This window comes from Trachemys scripta, chromosome 10 (assembly GCF_013100865.1).
Source record: "Trachemys scripta elegans isolate TJP31775 chromosome 10, CAS_Tse_1.0, whole genome shotgun sequence".
Taxonomy (NCBI): domain Eukaryota; kingdom Metazoa; phylum Chordata; order Testudines; family Emydidae; genus Trachemys; species Trachemys scripta.
In genome coordinates, this window is record NC_048307.1 from 66543487 (window position 1) to 66571252 (window position 27766).

Here is a 27766-nt window from a genome sequence, read left to right on the forward strand (position 1 = left end):
CTACTGGGTGTGGTCATCCCATTTGTATAAATGTATCACTCCTGTATCTGAAACTAGAAATATGAAAAATAAATCTGAGGGCCTATTGTAATTATGCAAAATGTAGGCCATTAACAGTGGTTTGGAATCTTGATGACTCCCATTAACCAGACAATTGTCTGCAGATGGCTCTGGTTTATTTGTAAGTCTCCCTGTATATGTGTGTGCTGGCAAGTGAGTAATGAAGTCTTACAGTGACATGTGATCATGTCACCTGAACTGGAATCCATCTCTAACCTGGTGCTTTTCCATTGAGAATGAGGGGGGAACCCAGAGAGGGACAAAGGATTCCCACTTTATGCAAAAGATATATAAGTGGGTGGAACAGAACAAAGGAGGAGCCATCATGAGGAATCCCCTAGCGACCACCTGAGCTGGAACAAGGGCTGATCCAGGGGAAAGGACTGTGCTCAGATTAGGAAAGTGTCCAGTCTGTGAAAGAGACTTATTGAAACATCTCTGAAGGTGAGATTTTATCTACTCAGTTGCATTACTGTATTAGGCTTATATTTGCGTTTTATTTTATTTCACTTTGTAATTCACTTTGTTCTGTCTGTTACTACTTGGAACCACTTGGCTCAGGGGTAGGCAACCTATGGCACGTGTGCCAAAGGTGGCACGCGAGCTGATTTTCAGTGGCATTCACACTGCCCAGGGCCTGGTCACCGGTCCGGGGGGCTCTGCATTTTAATTTAATTTTAAATGAAGCTTCTTAAACATTTTAAAAACCTTATTTACTTTATATACAACAATAGTTTAGTTATGTATTATAGACTGATAGAAAGAGACCTTCTAAAAACATTAAAATGTATTACTGGCACACGAAATCTTAAATTAGAGTGAATAAATGAAGACTCGGCACAGCACTTCTGAAAGGTTGCCAACCCATGACTTAGATCCTACTTTCTGTATTTAATAAAATCACTTTTTACTTATTAATTAACCCAGAGTATGTATTAATACCTGGAGGGGGGGGGAGGGACGGGATGACAGCTGTGCATATCTCTCTATCAGTGTTATAGAGGGCAAACAATTTATTAATTTACCCTGTATAAGCTTTATACAGGGTAAAACAGATTTATTTGGGTTTAGACCCCATTGGGAATTGGGCATCTGAGTGTTAAAGACAGGAACACTTCTGTAAGTTGCTTTCAGTTAAGTCTGCAGCTTTGGGGCATATGGTTCAGATCCTGGGTCTGGGTTGGAGCAGACTGGTGTGTCTGGCTCAACAAGACAGGGTGCTGGAGTCCTAATCTGCCAGGGCAGGAAAGCAGGGGCAGAAGTAGTCTTGGCACATCAGTTGGCAGTTCCCAAGGGGGTTTCTGTGACCCAACCCATCACAGAGTCTATATAAGAAAAAGACCCCAAAATCGGGACTTTCCCTATAAAATCGGGATATCTGGTCATCCTAACTGAAAGCCTGTGTCACACTGGTCATCATAATCTTTGTGAAATGTGTGTGCAGATACATACTTTGTGCAAATGTATGTGTAGGGAGATAGGTGGATATATACTGGAAATTATGTTCTTAAGGCCTTGAATTTAAAGGCCGGTCACCTAGAGGTAGCATGCCTTAAGACAGGTTGTGGAATACAGTGACCAGACGTCACGATTTTATAGGGACAATCCTGCTTTTTGGGTCTTTTTCTTATATAGGCTCCTATTACCCCCCACCCCCATCCCGATTTTTCACAATTGCTGTCTGATCACCCTAGTTGTGGAAGACATTATCTCCCTAGCTGACCATTGTGTCCTGCAACTGAAGTCAATTTGCTTATTGTGTTAAATGCTAATGAAGAGATTATAGGGATTTCAAGAGAGAAATTAACAGAAAAGAGGGAACCCTGTATACAGGTAAAGAACAAAAGACTGATCTAATTTATCTAGGATGCAGAAAGATGCCCAGGCCTCCTTCATCTGGAGAGAAAACAGACAAGCTACCAGTGGGTTTGAAAGGAGGGCCTTACGCATCCAGATTGAAAAACGCTGTGCAAAGACGTCGGGGTAATCAGTACCTTATTAGACAAGAAGGCCTCTTGTTCATTATGTTTAAGTTCTAGAATGCTTAAAGCGACTGTATCTTTTATGAACCCTTTGTTTCCAGTAGATCTGTTTTGCTAACATTTGGATCTCTGCTCTTTGTTAGATAAACTTATCCTTGTTTTCTCTCTAAATAAATCCAAGTGCTGTGTGTGAAGCAGAGCTGTGTCTTGAGGTGAAATGGATAAGCTCGTGTGTGCATCTGTGAATTCTGTGTGTCCAGTGGAACAGGGGCTGGGCACCCCAAAGGGATGCTTGGGGGGGAGAGGGGGCTGGAGTGTACCGATTGTTAATCTGTAAAGAGAGAGCGGAGCCTGGATGGGCTGAGAAAGGAGCACATGAGCTGCCTGCAGCCAAGGTTGTCAGGGAACTGACCCCTGGCAGAAACAGACAGATCTTCCTCATGCTAAGGGCACGTGGTAGCAAGGTACCCTCCAGTCCTGGGTATCTCCAGGGAACATCCCAGTTACCTTCTGTAATATACATTCCTACTCTGATGTTTTTTATACCTTTATTGTGCTTAATTTATTCCATTGTTCTGAGCATTAAAAATAGGAATACAATGATAGATTTGTTGCTATTACCTTAGGATAACTACATTATTGAAGGCTAATAATGGGCTGCCCTCAATACACTGCTCTCTCGAGTGAAATACAAAGGGATAAAAGAGAAAGCCCTTCACCCTGAGTATTTTGTAAGGACAAAGTAGAGATCTGGAGGTAGGACAATCAAATCTAAATTTTCATCTAGTGATCCCTACTCAGTTATTATAGTTGAGTTTAGTTAGAAGGAGCTACAGGAATTTATATTTGAGAGTTTCCCTGAGATGGGACAATGGAATCAACATTCTAGCCTTTTGTTGCTCTTTTAAGAACATAAAAACATAAGAATGGCCCTACTGGGTAGGACCAAAGGTCCATCTAGCCCAGTATCCTGTCTTCCGACAATGGCCAGTGACAGGTACCCCAGAGGGAATGAACAGAACAGGTAATCATCAAGTGATCCATCCCCTGTCGCTCATTCCCCTATCACTCCTTCCATTTTTTTCTATATTGCTCTGCTAACAAGAGGCCCAGAACTAAATACAGTGTTCCAAGAATCGTCTTGCTAGGTACTTAAAAGAAAGTGTGGATAACAGAACAACCTTTAATGTGTGTGTTTTTAAAAGCATAAGCACTACATGGTGGAAGACAAAAGACTGGTGATGACCCTTGTCAAGGCTGTATCCCCACTTTGAACTTTAGGGTATAAATATGGGGGCCTGCATGAAAACTTCTAAGCTTAACTACCAGCTTAGGTCTGGTCCGCTGCCTCCATCCCAAAACTAATTCCCTTCCCTGGGTAGCCTTGAGAGACCTTCACCAATTCCCTGGTGAATACAGATCCAAACCCCTTGGATCTTAAAACAAGGAGAAATTAACCATCCCCCCTTTCTCCCACCAACTCCTGGTGAATACAGATCCAACCCCCTTGGATCTAAAACAAGGAGAAATTAACCATTCCCCCTCTTTCCTTTCACCAACTCCTGGTGAATACAGATCCAACCCCCTGGGATCTAAAACAAGGAGAAATTAACCATTCCCCCTCCTTCCTTTCACCAACTCCTGGTGAATACAGATCCAACCCCCTTGGATCTAAAAACAAGGAAAAATCAATCAGGTTCTTAAAAAGAAGGCTTTTAATTAAAGAAAAAAGGTAAAAATCATCTCTGTAAAATCAGTATGGAAAATAACTTTACAGGGTAATCAAACTTAAAGAGCTCAGAGGACTCCCCTCTAGTCTTAGGTTCAAAGTACAGCAAACAAAGATAAACACTCTAGTAAAAGGTACATTTACAAGTTGAGAAAACAAAGTAAAACTAAGACGCCTTGCCTGGCTATTTACTTACAAGTTTGAAATAGGAGAGACTTGTTTAGAAAGATGTGGAGAACCTGGATTGATGTCTGCTCCCTCTCAGTCCCAAGAGCGAACGAACAACCCAAACAAAGAGCACAAACAAAAGCCTTCCGCCCCCCACCCCCCCAAGATTTGAAAGTATCTTGTCCCCTTATTGGTCCTTTGGGTCAGATGCCAGCCAGGTTACCTGAGCTTCTTAACCCTTTACAGGGAAAAGGATTTTGGAGTCTCTTGCCAGGAGGGATTTTATAGTACTGTACACAGGATAGCTGTTACCCTTCCCTTTATAGTTATGACAACCCTGTATAAGGAAGTGAGCCAGTGATCTAAATATAGTACCTCAAAACTGAGTTCACCTACGACTTCATGTAAGGAATACTACAAAACATAACTGCAAGGGGAATCAAAAGAAATAGGCTAGAGCCAGCAGTATGAATAAATATTTTATAAGACAGCAATGTGTAGTTTAATAACTGATTTAATAAATCCCACAGTAAAGCAACATATTTCTGCTTTTTTCAGTTAAACAAATGTATAGTATATCATTACAATAAAAAACTCCAAATACAATACAAGTTTATCATACTCCAACTTCTAACTACATTGACTGTAAACCGCAACTTCATAAAATCCTACTTGAATAGCCAGTATGTGCAAAATACCTGGTTTTCAGAAAGTTCTTATGGAAAGGATACACAATTTTTCATAAATTGTGATATGGCTTTACTGGTGATATACTGTATGTACTGAAGCATTAGCTTCCCAAAGACACTGGTACTCTACCTCTGAGCTGTAGGTGCTGGCATACTGTATTGTCGGATTCCCCCTCTTTGTTGGAAGAAATACAAACGTAATCCAGTGTTATGTGCACTTTGTCCAAACTAATACTGTGCTGTTAATTAGTATCTCTGAAATTTTATCATCTGATTCCCTACCTCAAGAGAAAGCAAACAAGCCATGTTTTAATCCTAATTGCAGCTACAAATCAGTTTGATGAAATTAAATATGAAACAGTAGCAGGTCTTAAAACAGTAGGTTGCCTTGGTATTTACAGCTGAACAGCAAAGCTGTCAATGTAGGGCAAAAGTTATCTTTTCTGATACATGCACAGAACTATTATTGATGTCAGTGGAAGTTCTGGATAGAGATCAAAGTGCAACAGAGATCTGAGGCCAAATTCTGGTTTTCTTTTCATCTTTTGCAGTCTATATTCTTCCGGCCTTCAGTGAGGAGGATACATGGTGGCTGTAACCACAGGCAGATCAGAGAGACTGAGTTTAAATTTGCCCCTTATAAAGTCAAAGTGCAGAGGATTTATGGAGAGCCTGTGAGACTCAGTTCCATGGGAACCTGGACATCATACATCATGCACAGAATGTATTTCTCTAAAGGAAATGCAAAAATGAAATTAACAGATTATTAAAATTCTAAGTTTGGGGAATATATCTGAAATCTCTCCTCTCTACTTTCCTGTTAGAATATCTATGTGTGTTGCATGTCTGATTATTTGACAGTATCTTCATAGTTAACATAGTTTCTATAATTTTCTTTTCACAATTTCATGAAAAATGTTTCCTACAGCACATTTATTAATTCTAATTAGAATGAATGCTAATTAATTGGCCCTTGAATCAAGTTAAAAAGTTTTACACATTCAATTTCATTAATAATAAAATCATCTTAAGAGTCAAAACTTTATTAAATAAATAAGTGCTTCTAAGGTATACATGCCATACTAAAATACATGAAAGATAACTGATCACTTAAAATATTTTGGGTCCAGTTCTGACGTCTCTAATTAGACAATGGAAATTTTGCCTGGGTAAGGACCTCTTGATTTGGACCTTTGAATGCCTGCATTAAATCTAAATGTCTGGTATGGGTGCAGTAAATTCTATATTTGGCAATTTTCTGAAGACAGTTTATCAAATGGTTTAGCTAGCACTGTATGCACCACCTTCCAAGATAACATATTAAAAACTGTATTACAAAAATACTGTATAACTACTTTAGGGATCTTTAAGTGTTATGGACCCCTGACGTAATCAACTTTTAAAAAGTTTTTAAGTCAAATACTGAATTCTTTATGCTCCATTTGGAACACAGGTACATTAGTGGTACACAATTGACAAAGGACAATATTGAAGTGTAATTGATGAGGTATCTGCAGAGCCATATCACAACCTGTAAACAATATTGTGGAAACATCTTTGTCTGAAAATCATATCGAACTGACAATAAATTGGTCAGAGCGAGAGAGAGCAAATACATTTATCTGTAGGGTACCTCCTGCACTTTTTGCAGTACCAGTTCTCCCTCTGGCATCAAATACTGGTACAACTCCACACATAAGGGATTCCATTCAATCATGTTAGTTTTTCATTTATTGCTCTTTAGTCTTTGACTACAAGATAAAGAATAAGGCAGCAGTTCCCAAAATGTATGAAATTAGGCACTGGAACTCTGACAACTTGCACAGGTTTTGTTTACTTCATGCTTGTAACTCTGAAGCTGAACAGAGCATTTATAAATTCCAAATGTGTTCAGCAGCAAGTGTCTGGCCTTGGACTGAACTTCCTCCCATTTACGTGAACTTCCTGGAACTGGAAAAGGAAGAAAATTATCAATACATGTCATCCTTCAAAAATCTGACAATCTAGGCATTACAGCTGGCATGATTGCCCCATTATCGTGTGCCCTTCAGCCCTGATCCTGCACTCAGATCCTTAACGCTGATAAAAATAAGAATCTGATAGTCAGCCAAAAAAGATCAAGATTTTTTGTCTATGCTTTCTATGGACAATACAAAAAGGGATTAATATGATAAATACATTACATTACATTTTACATAGCTGCTAAACATAAACCCTCATGTGTCGTATTGGACAGATATCTGCTGTTTCAATTTAGCTGAAATATATGGGCCCAACAAGTAATGGTGTTAACATAGCCCAGTCACTGTCCAACATTAAACAGATTTAAACAAGCTTCACGGTTTGGTATATAGAGACCTCAGCCTGCTTAGTATCATGGGAAACACTCCCTTAAAAATCCTTTAAACTTTTTTATGAAAGACACCAAAAATAAGAAAAATAGTTAAAGCATTTGAAAGGTAAAATATTAAGTAAGGTGTTCATTTTAACAACATCCCTTGTCCCCTTCCCCTTTAGCTGGATAAAGTTTTTAGAAGGAAAAAGGCCCTTGTTTGACAGTCTTTAAGATAGTTTCAAAGAGGGTAAGAACTGTCCTTTTTGAGGAAAAGAAGTTAGTTAAGATGGGCTGGAGCTGTCATTGCTCTTGTTGTAAAGTCTGAACCCGTTTCCTAAAGTCAAAACAAGACAAACACACACAAAAGGGGAGAGAACAGAACAGCAAAGATACAAAATGCAGCTTCTGTCTCTAGTGTTGACTTTCACTTGCAACCTCACCATTGGAAAAACACAGGCACAGCATACGGTCTTACCAGCCACTCCGAGACCTAGCAAACCTGTACCAGCATCAGGCTGTTCTGGCCAGGCACTGAATTTCTGCTCATAGGCTTACAACAGTGTTGCACATAGGCCGCGGCGTTGAGTTTTTCTTTTCCCTGGGGGTGCTCCATCCCTGCTCTGCCCCAAGGCTCCACCCACTCCCCTGTGCCCCCCCTTGCTCTGCCTCTTCCTGCCTCTGTTCTGCCCCCTCCCCGAGGCGCCTGCCTACTTGCTGCTCTCCACCTCCCCCACACCCCTCCCCCAGCTACCAAACAGCTGTTTGGCAGCCCCTCCAATCAGCTAATCGGGGGTGCTGCCAAACAGATATGGCTGGTGGGTGCTGAGCACCCACTATTTTTTTCCCTGGGTGCAATATCAGACTTGGGAGGGTAGCACGAAGCCCCTAGAGAGGTCTGTATTGATTTTTTTATACAAAGCATCTTATGTTGTTTTACCGCCTACTGTGGGAAAACTGCGTTTTTTTGTGCCAGCAAACAATCTGTGCAAAGCATCAACTTTTTCCTTTTTAATGAATCTGATCAAACGGTATTTGCTCCTGATCTTTCCAGCAGTGAGTTTTCTTGCACAGTTCTCTATAATATACCCATGATAGGAGAAGTTTTATGTATTTTATAAGCAAGCCATTTTCTATGCAAAGGATAGTTAAAAGCCTTGTTCCCAAAATGCATACATCACAGCTCAATTTAATCAGAAACATAAAGACAGAGTCAAAGTTCTTTCTGCAGCTAAAGCTTATCTATAGCTGTATCATTGTAGGTATTTAATAATGGATATATCCTATCTCCTAGAACTGGAAGGGACCTTGAAAGGTCATTGAGTCCAGCCCCCTGCCTTCACTAGCAGGACCAAGTAGTGATTTTGCCCCAGATCCCTAAGTGGCCCCCTCAAGGATTGAACTCACAACCCTGGGTTTAGGAGGCTATCCCTCCCCACCTGTATACTATGTAGTTACTTACCTAATTGCAAGTGGACTATGGCAGTAGTTTTTCCTGCTGTGAGAGACCAAACATTCAAATCTTCTATTGAATAAACATCTTCAATTTTCATTAAGTCTTCTTTAATTCGGTCCACATTCAAATGCTTTGGAACCCCTACAGTATAAGAATGAGGGGAAATTAATTGTTTCTAATTAATACACACTGACTTTCAAAGTAAAATATTATGACAGGTCACAAGAAGACAAACAAACAGTTCTTGTAACATTTAAAGTGTCTAGTGGTATCTAAATTATCAGCAAAGAACATAGGAATTGCCACATTGAATCAGGACAGTAATCCTTCCAGTCCAGTAACATCGGAACTGCCCTATTGGCTCAGACCTGGGTCCATCCAGTCCAGAATCCTGTCTCCAAGAATTGCCTTGACCAGTTGCTTCAGAGGAAAATGTAAGAAACCCGATGGCAGGCATCTATGGAATAGTCAGTCATCCCTGACAGTCTCATTCTACCTCCTGCTAGCTAGAGACTGGCTTAGATCTTGAAGCACATCCCTTCCAAAACTCATTTTTTGTGTTTACTGTCATTAGTCTGGATATTCTTGTTTTCCATGTAACTGTCCCAACCCTCTCTGAATCCTTCATGTGACAGTGCTGTGCACCAGATACTTCAAAGGAAGGTGTAAAACCCCCTCATGGTGGACAATTATGCAATAACATGCCTCTGGGGGAAAGTTTCTTCCCAACCCAAGAAGTCGGTGGATGTTTACATCTGGAAGCATGAGGATTGATATCACTTATAAATATTTATTCTAGCTAATGTAACTGCAGATATTATTCATGTAACTTTCTAATCCTTTTTTAAAAATCCTAATACGTTCTTTGCCACAAGATCTTATTGAGACCGTGAGTTTCACAGGTTAATTATATGTTGTATAAAAAGTATTTCCTTTTATCGGTTTTTGAAATTTGCTGCCTTTTAATTTCATCATGTCATGGGGGAAAAGAATAGAAGCACCAAATGACCTTCCTACACCAGTCACTAAATAATTTACAGATCCAACATGCCACACATTAATAGCCTTTCTAAATACTCTTTGCCTTTTTAACCTACTATGGTAGCTTTTTGGTCACACTTTATATTAAGATTCCATTCGTAAATAATTTATAAAGGTTAATAAATGATTACTAACATTCTATGAACACGTTACTAGTCAGAAACTGGAATTTTTGTCTCATGGAAAGTCTCGACATTTCAAAATTTTGTTTCTGTTTGGAATCAGAATGGAAAATCAAAATATTTTAAAAAAATACATGGAATGAACAATTCCAAAAATTTCAAACTGGAAATGTCAACATGAAAATGTTGGCATTTTTGATCAAAATGATTCAACGTGTTGAAACATTTTTTCCTCTTGAAATGACAACTTTTATTTTCAAATAACCCTTTAAAATGAAAAAATGTTTCAAATTCACCTTTTGAAAGAAAAAGCATTGCTTCATTTCAAAACTTCAACTTGAAACAAATTCTTCAATATGATTCTCACAACTAGAAAATTGTAAAAATTGCCAGAATGAACAATTTCTCATGAAAGCTTTCAATTTTGACAAAAATTATATTTTCCACTGGGAAATTTAACCAGCTCTACATGTTATAGACATGAGGAGTATAGACGGTGTTAGAGATGATTATAAGACATGATTACAAAAAACTTTTGATCTGTTGGACTTTATAACAACCAATTTAACCATTTAGTAAAACATCTATTAATCGAGTATTAATACTTCATAAACTATAAATGGAAGCTTAATATAAAGTGTGACCAGTTTTTTGATGGATCTCATTCATTTTTGTTCCTCTTCTCTGAACCTTTTCTATTTCTGCTTTCTTTTTACAAATAGGATGACAAGGATTGAGCAATATTTTCATTGATCTATTTCCATTGACTCCTCTGTCTTTCAATTCAAGGGTTGTAATTAATTGAGAACCCATCAATATGTAGAAGTAATCCACTATTTTGTTGACGCTCTCAAAAGAACTATGTTAGAGAAACATGATTTTCTTTTATACAAGACGTAGTTTTGTCCCTACCAGGTTTGTCTACTGTAGATGGTTATAACTCTATATTTTTCTAATGCTATTTTTATATTTTTCCAACCAATAATCTTATTATTAAAATAATGCCCATAACCATCCCTAGCACCTTTTTAAAATATACGTATAATATAGCTACCCTCCGGTCTTATGGTACAGTAGCTGATTTTAATTATATATATTTAGCAATGCAGCCACTTCATTCTTAAGTTCCTTCAGGATTCCTATATGAATTATCTCTGGAACTGGTGTCTTGTCGCAACTTAAATAACTAGTTTGTTCCAGTACAGTGATTGGCAACCTTTCGCATGCGGCCCGTCAGGGTAAGCCCCTGGCGGGCCAGACCAGTTTGTTTGCCCTCAGCGTCTACAAGTTCAGCCGATTGCGGCTCCCATTGGCCGCGATTCGCCCTCCCAGGCCAATGGGGCCTGCAGGAAGGGGCTGCAGGCTGAGGGATGTGCTGGCCACGGCTTCCCGCAGCCCCCATTGGCCTGGAACAGTGAACCGTGGCCAGTGGGAGTTGCGATCGGCCAAACCTGTGGACGCGGCAGGTAAGCAAACTGGCCTGGCCCGCCAGGAGTTTACCTTGACTAGCTGCGTGCCAAAGGTTGCCGATCCTGTTCCAGTATCTCTTCTTTTGAGAGCTCAGTATCTAAGGGCTTGTCTCCACTTACCCGGGATCAATGTGCAGTGATCCATCCATCAGGGGTCGATTTAGCGGGTCTAGTGAAGACCCGTTAAATTGACCGCCGATCCCTCTCCTGTCGACTCTAGTACTCCACTGGAACGAGAAGCATAAGGTAGTTGACAAGAGAGTTTTTCCCATTGACACAGCACGGTGTAGACACCGCAAAAGGTCGACCTAAGGTACGTCGACTCCAGCTACATTATTCACGTGGCTGTGGTTGCGTAACTTTGGTCAACTTAGCCCCGTAGCGTAGACGTGCCCTGAGACTGTCTCACATTTATTAAATGCAAAGAGCAGCTCTAGAGTGAGTAACTCTCCATTGACCTTTCTGGTGAAGGCTGTTGCAAAGTTGCTTACTTGTTAAATAAGTAAGTGCCTGATGGCTGTTTCTGCTGCATTTCTTGCCCCAAGGAGCCTGGGCCTAAACTCTAATCCCGCACATTGTGCTGCCACTAGACCGCTCCGCCAACTTTTAAATCTATATTAAAAAATAGAATCTAGCTGCTAATATTAGGTAACCACATATGTTTTAAATTTAATATTCCCACTTTAACAGTGTGGCTTAGGTTAAATGTATTTTGAAAACCTACCCAGCCCCACAGACTCTGATGTTTAGCAATGGTCTCTGATAGAACAAACCAATACAAATTCATATCTACCTTTTTGGAGTTGCTAAAATGGAGTGCAAAAAGTTCCCAAAAGTACACGAGATCTAAAAAGTACCTTTCATCACTTGTAATAATATAGTTAATTCAGACATATATTCATCACAGTCAGGCAGCCTACACGAACAATTAGAATTCAAAAGTAAAATCTGATATACATGTTAGTTGTCTTATCTATTTTCTTTGGCTAAATCTCAACACCACTAACCTGGAACTAATTGAGACGTCTTAATTGTAGGCACAGTTCACCATTTTTGCCCTCTCGATGAACCTTTTATTATTTTATTTATTTATTAAGGAAGAAAAAACATTTGACAATCAAGATTGGTGAGGCCCTGTTCAGAGTTTTTGACTTGAACCATAATTCAACAAAGCAGAGTGTCAGATACCCAGCAACTTTACAGCCATGTTTGCATTAGCCTTTTCTCCCTAATACTTCCCTCACCGATACCATAGTTGCATTTCCACTAGGGGTAGTAACAGTCGGACTGCTAGTTAAAACAATGCACTGGAGGCTGCTGACATTTTAACCACCATGTTGTCTAGATCAGCTCTGCACAGACTAAGAAGACATAATAGTTAAAAAGCAATGACCAATCTACACCTGTGCTTCCACTGTTGCTATCACCAGTAGAACTGCACCAATGGTGCAATAACCATGGTGGGAAATTTGAGGGGGGGAAGGGTTAGTGTAGACACAGCCTGTGTGTACAGCTTTTTGATCCAGGTTTGTCTCTTTGTGTTTTGTAAGCATTTAATTTTCAAGTTGAAGTAAAATGTGAAGTCAGATGCTTGGCTATGGCAGAGAAGCATATAGTACAGGATTGGGGCTGGAGGAGGGAGCATGAATAGGTGCTGCAAATTTCAATTTTGCCTTCCAAATTCTGGGCAAGCTGTGTGCCAGGCAGACACCTAGCAATTTGGCATAAGTTAAAGTAGCCTGAAGACTGCTCTAAGTTATACCAGCTCCCAGTGACCCCAACGGCTTAAACAAAAGTGGGGCAAAGGGAAGCCACAGCCATGCCCCCTATATAGCAGCAGGGAAAGCATAGGGCCATTAAGACACCTCTGTGCCACTAATAATCCCCCTACACTGGGGCAATCCTCTGATGGCTGGATAAGTTGGCTCTGTGGCCAGGTTCTGCTTGTGGTGCCATGTAAATGGTTGTAACCCATCCAAGAATCTGGACCATGATGTCTGTGATCACTTATTCAATATGATTTAAATATACTGAGTGAACATTTTGTACAACAGAGAAATAACAAAGAATAGCCATTACCACAAAATGTAACTTTGACTGCTAGCTGACATGTAAAATTAAATAAGAGTATCACAGAATTCATACAGATCTTACCTTCCAGTATAATAACGCCTGTGTCCCGTATGATTCGGACTGTTGTAAAAACCACAAGTATTGAGAATATGTAAGTACATATAGGGTCAGCAATCTTGTATTCTGGCTGCAAGGTACAGATTAAGAGTATGTAAGGAAATAGGCTTCTTGTAAAGATTCAAAAAAGACTTGGTCCAGTAAGATTCAGCCACTTTTACCTCTCACTTTATTTTATATTCTGTTGAAGAATATTTAGAAAATATGTGCATGGTAGCGGTCTAATCTTTACTCATTTTGGATGAACTTATATTACTAAAAAACAACAACTAACACTGAATATTTCTTTATCTTATAAAAAAGGTCCTTTAATCTAGTATAGGAGTTAACATAAGAAATGTCCACAGTCACAAAAGACTAGCAACGTCCTACCTTGAAACGTATGATGTATGCAGCTACAAGCACACCAATACTCTGTACCAAGTCCCCCAGGGCATGTACAAATGCTGCTCTCACTGCAAGGCTGCTGTGTCCCTGGGTATGCCCGTGGGCTGTGTTAGGAGTGTTTGATGCAGGTACTTGGGAGTGTGAATGGGAATGAAGGTGACCTGACTGATTCAGTAGAAATCCCATTCTGAAAATGAAAGGAAAAGGAATAAGAGTGAGGCGATTTATAACTATTATGACCAAAGGATGGAGAAAAATATTACATTCATTACTACTGCATGTCTCATTTTGGGAGCATGAAGAGACCCAACAAACCACGCTAGCATACAAATAAAATTCCCAAGTGATTGAGACTGATTCAATCAAAATAAATATTACAGACTGTGAATGAATTCATCTATATATTATATTTTGTAAATGGATACAAGGAATATCAATGTAGGGAAACAAAGCTTACATCAAGTTTACTGCAACGCCAACAGCTGCTGTAATGAGCATTATATCTCCATTAATTTCATAGTCCATATGGATAGTTCTTTGAACAGCTTCATATAAGAACACCACCATTAGGATATATACCAGCAATACACTAACAAGGGCTGACAACACCTCTGCAAACAAAAAGGGAACAACATTACAAGAGTGACTTATAGATCTACTATAGCCTATTTAAAATTTCATTTGTCGTTTTTTACCAGGCAATAATTGATTTTCAGTAGATTCTCATGCCTTAAAATATGTTGTGAATCAAGTCAAATTCAGAAGATACAGTCAGCAAACAGAACAATTTGTGCTAATCAGGTAATACACTCTCTCATGTCAGCTTTGTTCCTGGAAATATATTTCCTCTGTTTAGGTCAAAATGTCTAGGTAGGTTCAGGAGATTCCCAAGCTAATTGGAAGCTGTGCCTAATGCAGTTGCAGATAAAGGCCTGATCCAATGTGGCAAAGGTAGGAGCTCTGAAACCGTAAGTCTGACCTGTTTGTAAACTAGACACAGTTACTTTTTAAATGTACACTCTATCAACCTGAATATTTTGCATGAACTATTAATTGGTGCTGTATAGTTTTAAAGATTTCTATATGCATAGTTTTGTGCTTTAGATAGAGACAAAGACAAAAGAAGATGATAATCACTGCAGCACAGTACAAAATCAGAATACATACTGGGAGCAAAACACTTGAGAGCTGTGTATATATTATTTATTGTACAGTCTTGTTATAAAGTGTTAAACGAATCTGCTGTATTTCCTATGATATGCTGTTACCTAATGGCTAACGAATCTCTACTTTTCAGAGAGATAAGAGTATCGTTAACCTTGATTGTATTGCATTTTGGTATTGTAATTTTAAATAACTGGCAGGGCCTACAGAGTTTGTATATGAGTGCTTTTCATTTACTCTAAATCAAAAGAAAATTAAAAAAATGAACAAACACATGAATCAAAGGGCCTGATTCTGCAGTGCCTGGCAGCTTTTGTAATGATTATGCCTGTAGAAAGCGGGTGTAAAACACTGCTATGCTGATCTGGTAACATTATACAGCCGCTTTACGAAAGTGTTAATGACACACAGGATGCAAGAAAGTGGAGCATCAGGCCCCAATCCCAAACAACAAATATCATGCAAGATTTTGAAGTAGCATTTCCAACTTTTAAAATAAATTTGCTCTAATATATATAAGTTACTGAAAGGCCCATTCCTTAGGGTTTGGGGACCCTTTAGAGATTTCTGTTTTATGCAAATTCACATCCCAAATACTGCGTGTGAGCAGCAGGGCTTGGCGCATAGGGCCTTGATGGGGACTAGGGAGGAAGGAATCAAAAGCTGTTGAAGGCTGTAGCATCATTTAGGGACACAGTTCTTTCCTGTCTAAATTGTAAGCCCAAACTGTTTAACCATATTGGAAGTCTACCATGCTGTAGCTGCAATAGCCAGCCCAAGTAGCCAGGCACTGGACGGATGTAGAGAGAAAAATCTCCTTGCACACTGAAGCTATGAAGTGTGTCTGCAGCCACTCCACAGAGACTGCTTCAGTGGGTCCTGATGCATCTTTCTTTCCCAGGAAGGAAAGAGGATGGAAGGATCTATCCAATGGAGGAGTCCGCTCAGCATTCTGCCACATAGGGTGTCTGCATGCTCCTACACAGAGCCTTGCACAGAGGAACCTCACTGGTGTAACTGCCTGGGGGACTTCCTCGGAGGAGGAGCAATTAGTGTGTAGGTACTGTAATTCAACTAGCCTATAAAACACGGAGCTGATTATCTTAGAATCTGCATTTTATAAGCTCCACATAGGCAGTTCTTAGAATATCTGCATGGTACTGTAACTACAGCATGAAGAACTCAATGAGAGAGGCTTGTTCTTTACATTCTTTTGTTGTTGTTGTTTTGTTTTGGGGTTTTTTTTGTTCCTCCTGATTCCCTGATAACAGAAACTGTAAACAACCTGTGTTACTTTGGCACCATCTGTACGACAATTTTTCCCACATTAGGAAACGGGATTTAAAAATGGTTATTAAAATATGTTTGCTTTAACATAATTGCTTGGTCTCAACAACAGCTGAACATTCTAAGCCCCATCCACACAGGTTTGCATAACTATATTAGCAAAACAGTTTTTACAGCAAAGTTAGAAACTGTTTCTTAAAAACTGGTTGAAACTGTGGGGGAGATGGACAATTTAACTCTAGCCAGATTACATATTATTGGAAGCAATCCACTGCTTCACAATTTCTTGGAATTTTGTTATAATTTTGTCCTCTTCTTTGTCCCTAGCCTCTGTTTTTCAGGGGATGGAGATGGATGGCAGGAGAGAGATCACTTGACCATTGCCTGTTAGGTCCACTCTCTCTGGGGCACCTGGCATTGGCCACTGTCGGTAGATGGATACTGGGCTAGATGGACCTTTGGTCTGACCCGGTATGGCCATTCTTATGTTCATTTGTAATGTTATTACCTGCTCAAGGAGCTTGGACTGTCAGTAAAGATAGCTTAATGTTACACACAAAATAACTAGGTTAAAAGAACATTATTAAGGTTGCAAAGTCAAGCACTCAGAAGTTGGGGAATTAAGTTGCCTGTGCAATCTTAATTTGCCATCCTTATTTGTATGCATTATAATACAATCTTTAATGACATGATCATATGCAATTTTTTTTCCACAGGACCTCTGCCTAATTCAGTGCACAGGATGGATGGTGTTCACTTAATAATCAGCTATTCAGTATTTTGTTTTCTCCTCATTGTTCAGTGTATGGCCACAGGCTTTATTTACTGCAAAATATTCAGCCTGAGGCAGATCCCTGGCATGGAAAACTGGTCAAGTCTGGCAAAGTTTCATAAGTAACTGAAAACGGGGTCTTATAATGGGTAGTGTTGGGAAAATCTTAAGAGATGGTGCCACCAGACCAGCCTATAATGCATATAAATCTGCAGGACTGTATGCATGATTTGTATCATTATTATTTGTAATAATTAAAAATGTCATTCAGGACTGCTGATAAAATCTCATTGTCAGTCAATTACCAGAGCCTCTATCTTTCTGTATCAACACCTCAAAGATCAGAGTTGATATTCATTTGTTCTTCGAGATGTAGACGTGTAGCTGCTATTTCTTTGTGTTCCACACATGTTGCTATGGATTCTTTCACAGCTGGAGCAAAATTCTATCCTCAGATGCATAATATACTTCAACAGTGTTGTTCTGTGTTGGCATTTGACAGCTGCCTCGGTTCTCCCCATGTCTTAGATCTGTCAGCATGTACAATGTTTCTTTGATGGGTGCAGAATGTATTGTTTCTACCAAGGAATTGTCTTCATTTTACTCATTCAACACGATAGTAAAAAGTGTCCTCTGAAAGAGCTTTTGATGTCACCAGAATCACTTGGTCCATAGGCTGAATTTTAAAATCAGGTTGAGAGGAAGAAACTCACACCAACGCACTCAGCTGTTCAGTTTATCACTGCCTGGATAAGAATCAGTATTATAAAGCTCTAACCAGGCTCTGAGAGGCAGCCATCATGATCTCAGATGATTTCAGAAAGATACTCATCTTAAAAAATCCTGGAGTTATCTATGCAATTTCTGGAGTTCTTTATGAAACAAATTATTCATGTTGATGTCCTTAAAACAACATAGTTTCATAGATTCGTCAGTCATGTGAAATGTTGGCATATGAATCACATTCCATTACCATACACCAGCAGAGTACTTATTATTTTTGTTTTAATTCAAAGCAATTTTCTCTGTAGCTGCCTGAAACCAGTGCTTTTCCTGGCAACAGATTATAATGAGATCCCTTTCTTGCTAGCAATGTAAATTTGATCTGGCTGCAATCCTTCATTTCTCATTAAATTAACCAAGCACTGTCTAAATGGATCAATCAATTCTGTAACTATTGACATAATCTCACCAGCAATGGAGAGTTGTCAAATTCTCTATCTATGGTTAAATCAGTTAGCTGAAAAGGGACATTTCCACTTAAATCATGGATAAACTGAAGTACTTTTGGTTTTAAAGGTGTAACCCAGGAGTCGGCAACTTTTGGCACGCGGCTCGCCAGGGTAAGCACCCTGGTGGTTATAGAAATACTGTTAATTGTATTTGTAATGTTGCCAACGTTAATATCTATAGAGGTAACCTAAAAAAATAACAAAGGGGTAGCCGTGTTAGTCTGGATCTGTAAAAGCAGCAAAGAGTCCTGTGGCACCTTATAGACTAACAGACGTATAGGAGCATGAGCTTTCGTGGGTGAATACCCACATCTTCGGATGTATGTACAGAGCTAAAAAAATAAGTGCAGAGTGCATCAGTTTAAGAAGCCATGAGATGGCTTGAATGCATATTTTCAGCTTTTTTGAAAAGGGTCCTTTCTATTCCGAATCCATGAAGCTCACTCTCTTTTGCTGGATTTTTATTATTCACTGCTCTCTCTATATAATATCTTTCATGAAATTCAGACTAATGGTGGGGTTAAATTATTTGATAACAAGGTTCTTAATGTATATAAGCAGAGTCAGGATGAGCTCTACCCTGACATCTGGTGGTGAATTATGGCGAGAGTGGAAAAGAACTCCAGGGGCTGATCTTGTTTGCATAGGCACACCCACCCGCCTGGCATGAAACAACAGCAACTGATAGTGGTTACTTTGGATGGGGTGGGATCCCCATTTTCTCTGTTATTGGGGCAGGAGGAATAAAGTGTTGTTACCCTGATTATGTGAATCAAGGACAATGAAACAGTGTCTTATGACACAGTGTCTCACCATCACCTAAGTAGCACTCGCTAGATAAGGGACATGGGTTCCATAACCCAGTGAATGGGGAGAGGATGGGGACAGGTATTTGTACCTGATAGTATGGCCCCCCTTTGAGGGCTTGAAACACCAATTCCACCATCTCCTTTCTCCACTGTTGAATGTCAGAGCTAACTTTGACTCCATTAGGAGTCTAGTTACAGGCTGCTAAGCTGAATTCTCTTTCGGCCAATGGTGCACCAGCACTGGTGCTTCCCCTACTATGAGCTGAAATCAATAAGAGCTGAAATCACAAAAGAGCTAAAGTTATTAAGAGCTGTGTTAAATAGTGGGGGAGCCTGAAGCTATATTGCTAAGTGGCTGGCGGAGCAGCGAGCGGCGCGGAGCCTTGCAGGGACGGTTGGAGTGGCCCAAGGAACAGCAAGCGGAGCCGTTTGCGGGGACAGTTGGAGTGACTCACTGGTCGGTGAGCGGAGCCATTTGCGGAGACGGCTGGAGCGGCTCACAGGTCGGTGAGCGGAGCGGAGCAGCTCGTAGAGCAGAGCAGTTCGTGGGACAGCAGGAAGTGGACTGGCTCGTGGTGAAGGCTGCGGCGGAACCCCATGGAGAGACGGCCAGCCGGCCTTGGATCACGTAAGGTCCCCCTTAACACCCTGCGTGCCCCCCTTTTACTCTGGGGCTGCACTGACCAGAGACAGAGACTTTGGGGGTTGTTGGACTTTTGGGACTTTGGGTGGTTGCTGGACCCAAGAGACTTTGGGGGTGTTTGACTTTGGGGACTCTGGGTGATTTTTGGGTTGCTGGATTCAAGAACCAAAGGGAAAGGACACAGCCCAATTTGCTGGGGTGGGTCTTTTGCTCATGGTTTGTGTTATGAATCCTGTTTGTGGTGTTTTTCCAATTTAATGCTGACGTCGTTTACCTCATGTTATTAAACATTTTCTGCTACACTCAGACTCCGTGTTTGCGAGAGGGGAAGTATTGCCTCTTAGAGGCGCCCAGGGGGTGGTATGTAATTGTCCCAGGTCACTGGGTGGGAGCTCGAGCTGGTTTTGCATTACGTTATTGAAACGGAACCCCTAGATACAGAACCCGGCCCTTGTTGCTGCCAACTTAGATGGGCAGAAGGGTTACATGTATAAGACTTTTAGGAGAATGTATCATGAAGAGCTGGGGAATTTCTTGTTCCATTACCAGCTCTACAACTGATTTGTGTGGCATTGGGCACTTAGGACAGAATGATCAAATTTGAGTGCCTCAGATTAAGCAAGTAAATCCTTGTACTGTATATGTTAACCTCTTACGTGCCCCCAGCAGTAAAATGAAAACTATACTTAGATCACTCATAGAGGTACTGTGAGGTTCCTTGAATTAATGTTTGTAAAGTGCTTTGAAATCCTTGAATGAGAAGCATTACATAAGCTGAAAGTAGAATAATTGAGTTAGAGCCAACTAAGCTCCCATGGAAAAGCTGTGGAAAAATCCCTGAGCCACAATTGTTCTTCCGCTACATAAACTCTCAAATATTTGTTGCTAGTGCAAAAAAATCCCAATGAGATGCAAGTCTTCTGCTGAGCCCAGAGCAATTTTAGTGAAAGTTTCCAGGATTGTCAAATATTTTCAAGAAAATGGTTAAAAAAAAATAGCTTTCCATTTTTTTAAAATGAACTTCTCTGACCCTTCATTCTTGTCTTAGGTTGGTCTCAGGTCATTTTCTATATACACATTAGTTTTTGAGCTCTAAATGCATACAAAAGCTCTGAACAAATTTTACTTTTTTTTTAAATGAGGCTTAATAACTCAAAACAGTACCCAAGAGACTTCTGTGTGTATTCATATTGCCCAAAAAGTGCTCTGGGACAAACCTGAAAGGTCATGTTTCAGTGTAAAGGTAACTCATACAACAAAATTAAAAACTCTTGAAAGAAATGATTCTAATGGAAATGCTGGCAAACCCTTTCTTGTTAGAACCCCAATGAGCCTTGCTACTGTATCGTATTACGCAGTATTGCTTGAGTGACTAATTAATGGCATAGGGCTGTAAGGTTAGGTGATGAAGCTAATGAATCTGCTACCTACTGCTATAAAATCTGAAATATGAATTGTAAACTTCATTACATTATGTAAGTACTGAGCTAAAATAGACTTTGGAATTCATTGTAAAAGCATGTATTTTAAACCACAGTAAAGCAGAAATAGTAAAGTCTGATATTTCATAAAGCATAAAAAGTTAAAGTTCCTGTTAAAATGTTTACAATTCAAGACCTGCAATCATACATTATTAATTAATACAGTTACAACATAAAAAGCACTTTTCATCTTCATGGTTATGTACAACCATGAACTAATTAATCCTCCCAACACCTGAGGCTGGTAAATAATTCTTATACTTTACAGATGCCTAAAATAGGGAGAGGTTAAGTAATTTGCTCAAGACCACAGAAAGAATCATATCAGAGTCAGAATTAGAACTCAAGAATATGTAGCACATACTAGGGCAAATGTTGTCTCCTTTCCTCTTTGTGGTCCTGGAAGGTCCTCAACACAACAGAATTGCTGCTGCACAGGGAAATAAAGGTTGTATAGGAAAACCCATGCACACAGGAGAGTTCTCTGTGATTCTTCTCTGTGATTCTCCCAGTAGCATGGAGTAGAGAGGAAAGATAGTATTGTGGTTAAGGCACTGGACTAGGTTGCCAACTTTCTAATCAGTCAAAACTGAACACTCTTGCCCCAACCCCTGCCCCACCACTTCCCAGAGGCCCCACCCCTGCCCTTTCTCCGAGGCCCCTTCCCCACTTTCCCCCACCCTTTCTCACTTTCACCGGGCTGGGGCAGGAGGTGGGGGTGAGAGTTCCGGCTGGGGGTGTGGGCTCTGGGGTGGGGCTAGAAATCAAGGAGGGGGCTCAGAGCTGGGGCAGGCGGTTGGAGTGCAGGGAGGGTGCGGGCTTCGGCTGGGGTTGTGGCTCTGGGATGGGGCTGGGGATGAGGGGTTTGGGGTGTGAGGGGGCTCCAGGCTGGGGCAGGGGGTGTGGGGTGCAGGCTCCGGGAGGGAGTTTGGGTGCAGGAGGGGGCTCAGGGCTGGGGCAGGGGGTTGGGATGTGGGATGGGTTTTGGGCTCTGGGAGAGAGTTTGGGTGTGGGAAGGGGCTCAGAGCTGGGGCAGGGGGTTTGGGGTGTGGGCTCTGGCCAGGCAGCACTTACCTCAGGCAGCTCCCAGAAGTGGCTGGCATGTCCATCTCCTAGGCAGAGGGGCCAGTGGGCTCTGTGCACTACCCATCCCCACAGGCGTCATCCCCGCAACTCCCATTGGCCGCAATTCTCTGCCAATGGAAGCTGTGGAGCCAGCACTCAGGGCGAAGGCAGCATGTGGAGTCCCCATGGCCGCCCCTGAGCCTAGGAGCTGGATGTGCTGGCTGCTTCTGAGAGCTGCACGGAGACAGAGCAGGCAGGGAGCCTGCCTTAACCCCGCTGTGCCACCAACTGGACTTCTAGTGGCCTGGTCAGCTGATCAGAGCAGCCAGGGTCCCTTTTCGACCGGGCATTGCGGTGAAAAACCAGATACCTGGCAAGACTACACTGGACTGAGACACAGCTCTTCCACAGACTTTCTGTATGATCTTGAGCAAGTTATTTAACCTCTCTGTGTATCACGTCCTCCTCTGTAAAACAGGCCAACACTTCCTTTCTCACACTCTTTTTGTGTGCCTCGTGTATTTAGGGCTAGATTGTGGCGACTATCACTCACAGTGAGTGGTGCCTTATTTTCCAAAGGAACCCCTCTGAAGTCAATAGGACTACTCATGAAGTAAGGTACCTGTAGTGGGGTGGTCACCCCGCTCTGGCCCTAAAGGGTTAAAGCAGCCCTGGAGAGGGCTGTGGTGGCAAAATGATTGGGGGAAGCAGCCACAGTTGGGCCATGTCCCAGGCCACAGCTGGCCCTACAAGAGGGCTGAGGGCAGAGACTGAAACTCTCTCTCTCTCTCAGGAGTGCCGCCAGCTTTTCTGCTGTCCTAGGCGACAGAAGGTCCTGCCCTGAAATGCCGCCCCCCACAGAGGCAGCAGAAGGTCCCGCCGCCAAAATACCGCCGCGGTCGCCGCCCCCCAAATTGTAGCGCCCTAGGTGACTGCCTAAGTCGTCTAATGGGTTGCGCCAGCCCTGCTCTCTCTAGCCTCTTGAGAGAGAAGGCCCTGGCTGCCTGGGAAGCTGAGGAGGGTGGCACAGTACTGAGGAAGGGCAGAGGGAGCTGGGGAGCTCCAGCCTACCTAAGCTGTAGGCTGAGTTAAGGGCCCACAAGGGTACTAGGGCTGCAGAGGGGTGGCCCAGGAATAGGCAGAAGCAGCTGGTCCAACCCCCTTGCCAATGATGAGTGGTTTACAGATTGCAGTCCACCCAGTGAGCAGGGGCTAGATGGTGCCTGGCAGTAGCCACTGAGGCAAGGTGGGAGTTAGGGGTTCCCCTGGGTGGGGAGACCCAGATTGTGGGTTGCTGCAGTGGGCAGAACCCCTGGGCAAAGGGTACTGGGAAGGACACGGGGGCCAGCGGCAGGTGAGACATCAGCTGGCAGAGGGTGCTCCGGAGCTGGAAAAGAGCTAATTCCCTGGACAACCAGCAGGAGGTGCTGTGCCGGTGAGTCTCACCCCATCACAGTACTACTCAGCGTAAGTAAGTCTGGCCCACTGATTGTAAGCACTTTAGGACAGTGATTGCCTGTTACCACACTGTGTGTGTGTACCACACCAAGCACATGGGGCTCCTCCAGGTGCTTCTGCAATACAGATAACGTTGATATAATGATTGGGGTTGTGATGGGCCAGCAGAGTAGTCTATTTGGCTCAATAGACTTCATCATCTTAAACTTAATCTTTCAGAACTGAGGGGTGCACAGGGGTCCTAATTGCTTGGACAGCCACTATTGCTATGGACAATGGAGTGGCTGCACATCCACTCTGAGCCTTGTCACTGGCTTGTAGGAGAAATTTCCTGTCCTACCCTTGTTAGATTCCTTAGGCAAGGCCCATGTCTTGGGAGCAACAAGCAGCATTTAGAATACAATCTGTAAAATCACCCACTCATCAGAACCAGCTTGACAGAAAGCCAAATAAACTTTCATTCCTAAGAGCTAAGTCAAGCACTAAAAACTTAACTCTGAATTTGCCAGATTCCATTTCCACACAAGGTTCTGTTCCCACTGAAGTAAACAGGTTTCAGAGTAGCAGCCGTGTTAGTCTGTATCCGCAAAAAGAACAGGAGTACTTGTGGCACCTTAGAGACTAACAAATTTATTAGAGCATAAGCTTTCGTGGACTACAGCCCACTTCTTCGGATGCATACAGAGTGGAATAAATATTGAGGAGATATATATACACACATACAGAGAGCATAANCCCATGTCTTGGGAGCAACAAGCAGCATTTAGAATACAATCTGTAAAATCACCCACTCATCAGAACCAGCTTGACAGAAAGCCAAATAAACTTTCATTCCTAAGAGCTAAGTCAAGCACTAAAAACTTAACTCTGAATTTGCCAGATTCCATTTCCACACAAGGTTCTGTTCCCACTGAAGTAAACAGGTTTCAGAGTAGCAGCCGTGTTAGTCTGTATCCGCAAAAAGAACAGGAGTACTTGTGGCACCTTAGAGACTAACAAATTTATTAGAGCATAAGCTTTCGTGGACTACAGCCCACTTCTTCGGATGCATACCATCCGAAGAAGTGGGCTGTAGTCCACGAAAGCTTATGCTCTAATAAATTTGTTAGTCTCTAAGGTGCCACAAGTACTCCTGTTCTTTTTTTGAAGTAAACAGGGTTTTGCCATCAAGTTCCATGGAAACCAGGTTGGGATTAAAAGAGAAGTGATGTTAAATCCTTCTGGATTTTCCTTTAATCCTTTCAGGCCTTAGGGCTTGTCTACATTACCCGCTGGATCAACGGGCAGCGATCAATCCAGCGGGGGTCGATTTATTGCATCTAGTCTAGACGCGATAAATTGATCACTGAGCACTCTCCCATCAACTCCAGGACTCCACCAGGGCAAGAGGCACAGGCGGAGTCGACGGGAGAGCATCAGCTATCAATTTACCTCAGTGAAGACACCACGGTAAGTTAGGGTGACCAGATGTCCCGATTTTATAGGGACTGTCCTGATATTTGGGGTGTTTTCTTATATAGGCTCCTATTACCCCCCAACCCCGTCCCGATTTTTCACACTTGCTGTCTGGTCACCCTACGGGTAAGTCGATCTAAGTACGCTGACTTCAGCTACATTATTCACATAGCTGAAGTTGCGTAACTTAGATCGATCCTCCCCCCAGTGTAGACCAGGCCTTAGTCTACCTGAGTTTCAATCTGGAGTTAATAGCATCCCTGCAAGTGCAGTGTGTCTCCACCAAGGTTACGTGATCACTGGGGGGGAAAAGCATTCTTAAGCTGGGTTAGCTAGCCCAGATTCGAATAGTAGCCAAGACATAACAACTCAGCTTTTAACTTGTGTTAGCATCTCAAATTCAACTCTAGACTCCCCTACAGGCTTTAACTTGAGCTGCTCACCCAAGTTAAAAATTGCCTTGTCTCTGCTGCAATTTTACCCTGAGTCAGCTAACTGGGGTTAGTTACCCCATGTTAAGAATACATTCTTTGAAGTGAAGACCTAACTGAAGGCTTTATACATCAATGCTGCTATTTCTATAGCCATATATGTTCAACATACTCTCTGTAGACAAGTCTTTAGACTGGAAGATTCTTATTCAGGTGATGATGAATCACTATGCTGAGTTATTTGCAAGGAAAAGGCTGTACTTTTCCTACATAATTTAACATGAAATAATCACTGTGGCATGAGTTTCCTAAATAGGCCTCTAATGCACAGTTATTAAAAAAATACTACCAACAGAAATAGAGCCTTCTCCACATCACTCATCTGAATTCACAGCAAAGTAATAAAGAAAGGGAAAAAAAGACATGCCTGCCACTTTGGGTATTTTATTAAACTTTTCAGTGATGCTAGTTCTCATGAAAGATTACGGTCTGACAGCCAAGAACAACGTAGTCTCCTATTTGAACCTACAAATAGCTACAGCACAGGTAGGAGCAGTGGAACCTCTCCCAGGAAGGGCTACCAATGTAACACAACCTTGGGCTGCGGGGACCAAGTCAAATCATGGGCCCCTGTCGGTCATTTTTGTGCCACTCTGCCTAGGGAAATTCCCAGGTGTCATAAAACCAGCATAGCCATCTCTCTGCCGCCTGCTATGGACAGAGCATTGTAAAGGGCCCTTCATGTAAATAAGAATCAGGCCCCTAAAATTTCTAGATTTACATAACCTCATTTCTGATAGTTATTTAATGCTCTACACTACAGCTCTGCAGTTAAACTTTCCTCATAGTTATCATTTACAACACTGCTATAACAGTAAACTCTGGCAGTTACGTACCTAAGCGGTGAAATCCAAAGGTGAACTTTTTTGTGGGAGATTTTGCAGACAGCCACAAAGCAAGCAGAGTCAAAAGAATACCACTGAGGTCAGTTAGCATATGAAGTGCATCCATCATGATTGCTAGACTATTAGCAACATATCCACCTGAAATGGAATTGGAAAAGTTAGGGCATGTGATATGAACCACTCTGCAAAACATCCTTTGGGTGTAGTTTACAACAAAGTGTATTCAGAATGGTGCATTGAGCAAGTAATGAAGTGTGGTAATGGAGCTGGTGGTTTTTCCCATTGCAATCAATGTGCCATGCTATTTTTTAAAGCTACCATGGTGATAAATACAGTATAAATACTTAAACCGATTAGGTAAGTGGAAAAAGCTCAGTCCTCCAAGCTTTACTCACGCAAGTGGTCTCACTGAAGTCAGTGAGACCACTTGCTTGAATAAGGTTCTGCAGGATCAGGCCTAAAGTAGCTTAGTGTCTTTTCTTTGTTATTTTGTGTGTGTTTAATCAGCTGATTAATTTATTAAGCCAAGACTGCAAAGTTTTTTGACATTTTGAAACATGGGCAGAGCTCCAATGACTATATGGCAAAGAAATTCAGCCTGTCCTCCTTTTTTTAACATTAAATCTTAAGCCTCATTGTTCCCTGTCTCAGCAGCCATTGCCAACCCCTTCATTCTGAAATATTTCTTTTCATTTCTATGTAATTTAACTCCCTTGTCATAACTGTGGGCTGTGCTGAGATAAATTTCCTCAGATGAGAAGGTCAAAATGATCAATTTGCCCTGAAGCAGATGTCAATATCTGTAATAGATGCATGGAAGGGGTTAACCTAATAAAGATGTAGTCTTCCTTTCATACACAATGCTAATGGGAGTTCTACACAGGCACTCAAAAGAGACTACGTCTTCAGTGTCAGTTCAGCAATGGGTCAGGTTTCCCCACTGCTCTGGGAGCAGCCTGAAATTGTCCTTGAACCTGCAGCTTCCACCAAATATAAAATGCCCCCTTGCAGGCCTGAATCTCCAGTTTTAGAAATGAAATATCTCAGATACGAGCTCGTTTGTTTCCATCATTTCTCACTGCCTGGTCTTCGTGTAATATTAAAAATTTGCATTACAGGAAAACCTGAGGATCCTATTGGACAGACCATTAGGGGCCAGGTATAGCAAAGGAAAGCTTACAAATTGGTTGATTGCCTGAGCAACAAAAACAACAAAAATCTATACTTACCTACAAATACACGGACGCACAGATAGCGTACATTATAGTTGGTGGTGGTATTGATCATTCTATACTTAAGTTGGAGATCCAACTTCCAATCTAGCTTCCCTCCCACACAGGTTGCTCATCATTTTATCAGACAAATTCCTCTGAGGCTGTAATGTAACTGCTCTACGCCGATGGGAGAGAGCTCTCCTGTCAGCTTAACTACTTCAGCCC

The 27766-nt window shown here is 41.6% G+C and overlaps 1 protein-coding gene across 2 annotated transcripts in view; it reads right to left on the reverse strand.

Annotated features, from left to right (window-relative positions):
• Positions 1-4216: 4216 nt before the first annotated feature.
• Positions 4217-27766, reverse strand: part of SLC30A4 (solute carrier family 30 member 4) — a 31095-nt gene continuing 7545 nt past the window's right edge. Inside the window, exons 3-8 of one of the 2 annotated variants that reach the window (XM_034784500.1) lie at positions 26319-26465; positions 14083-14236; positions 13611-13812; positions 13203-13308; positions 8423-8557; positions 4217-6578 (exon numbers count right to left, since the gene is read on the reverse strand). In XM_034784500.1, the coding sequence (XP_034640391.1) occupies positions 6424-6578; positions 8423-8557; positions 13203-13308; positions 13611-13812; positions 14083-14236; positions 26319-26465 (899 nt within the window). In that variant the 3' untranslated portion in view covers positions 4217-6423. The remainder of the gene's footprint in view (positions 6579-8422; positions 8558-13202; positions 13309-13610; positions 13813-14082; positions 14237-26318; positions 26466-27766) is intronic. The other variant, XR_004647533.1, reaches the window with a different exon arrangement.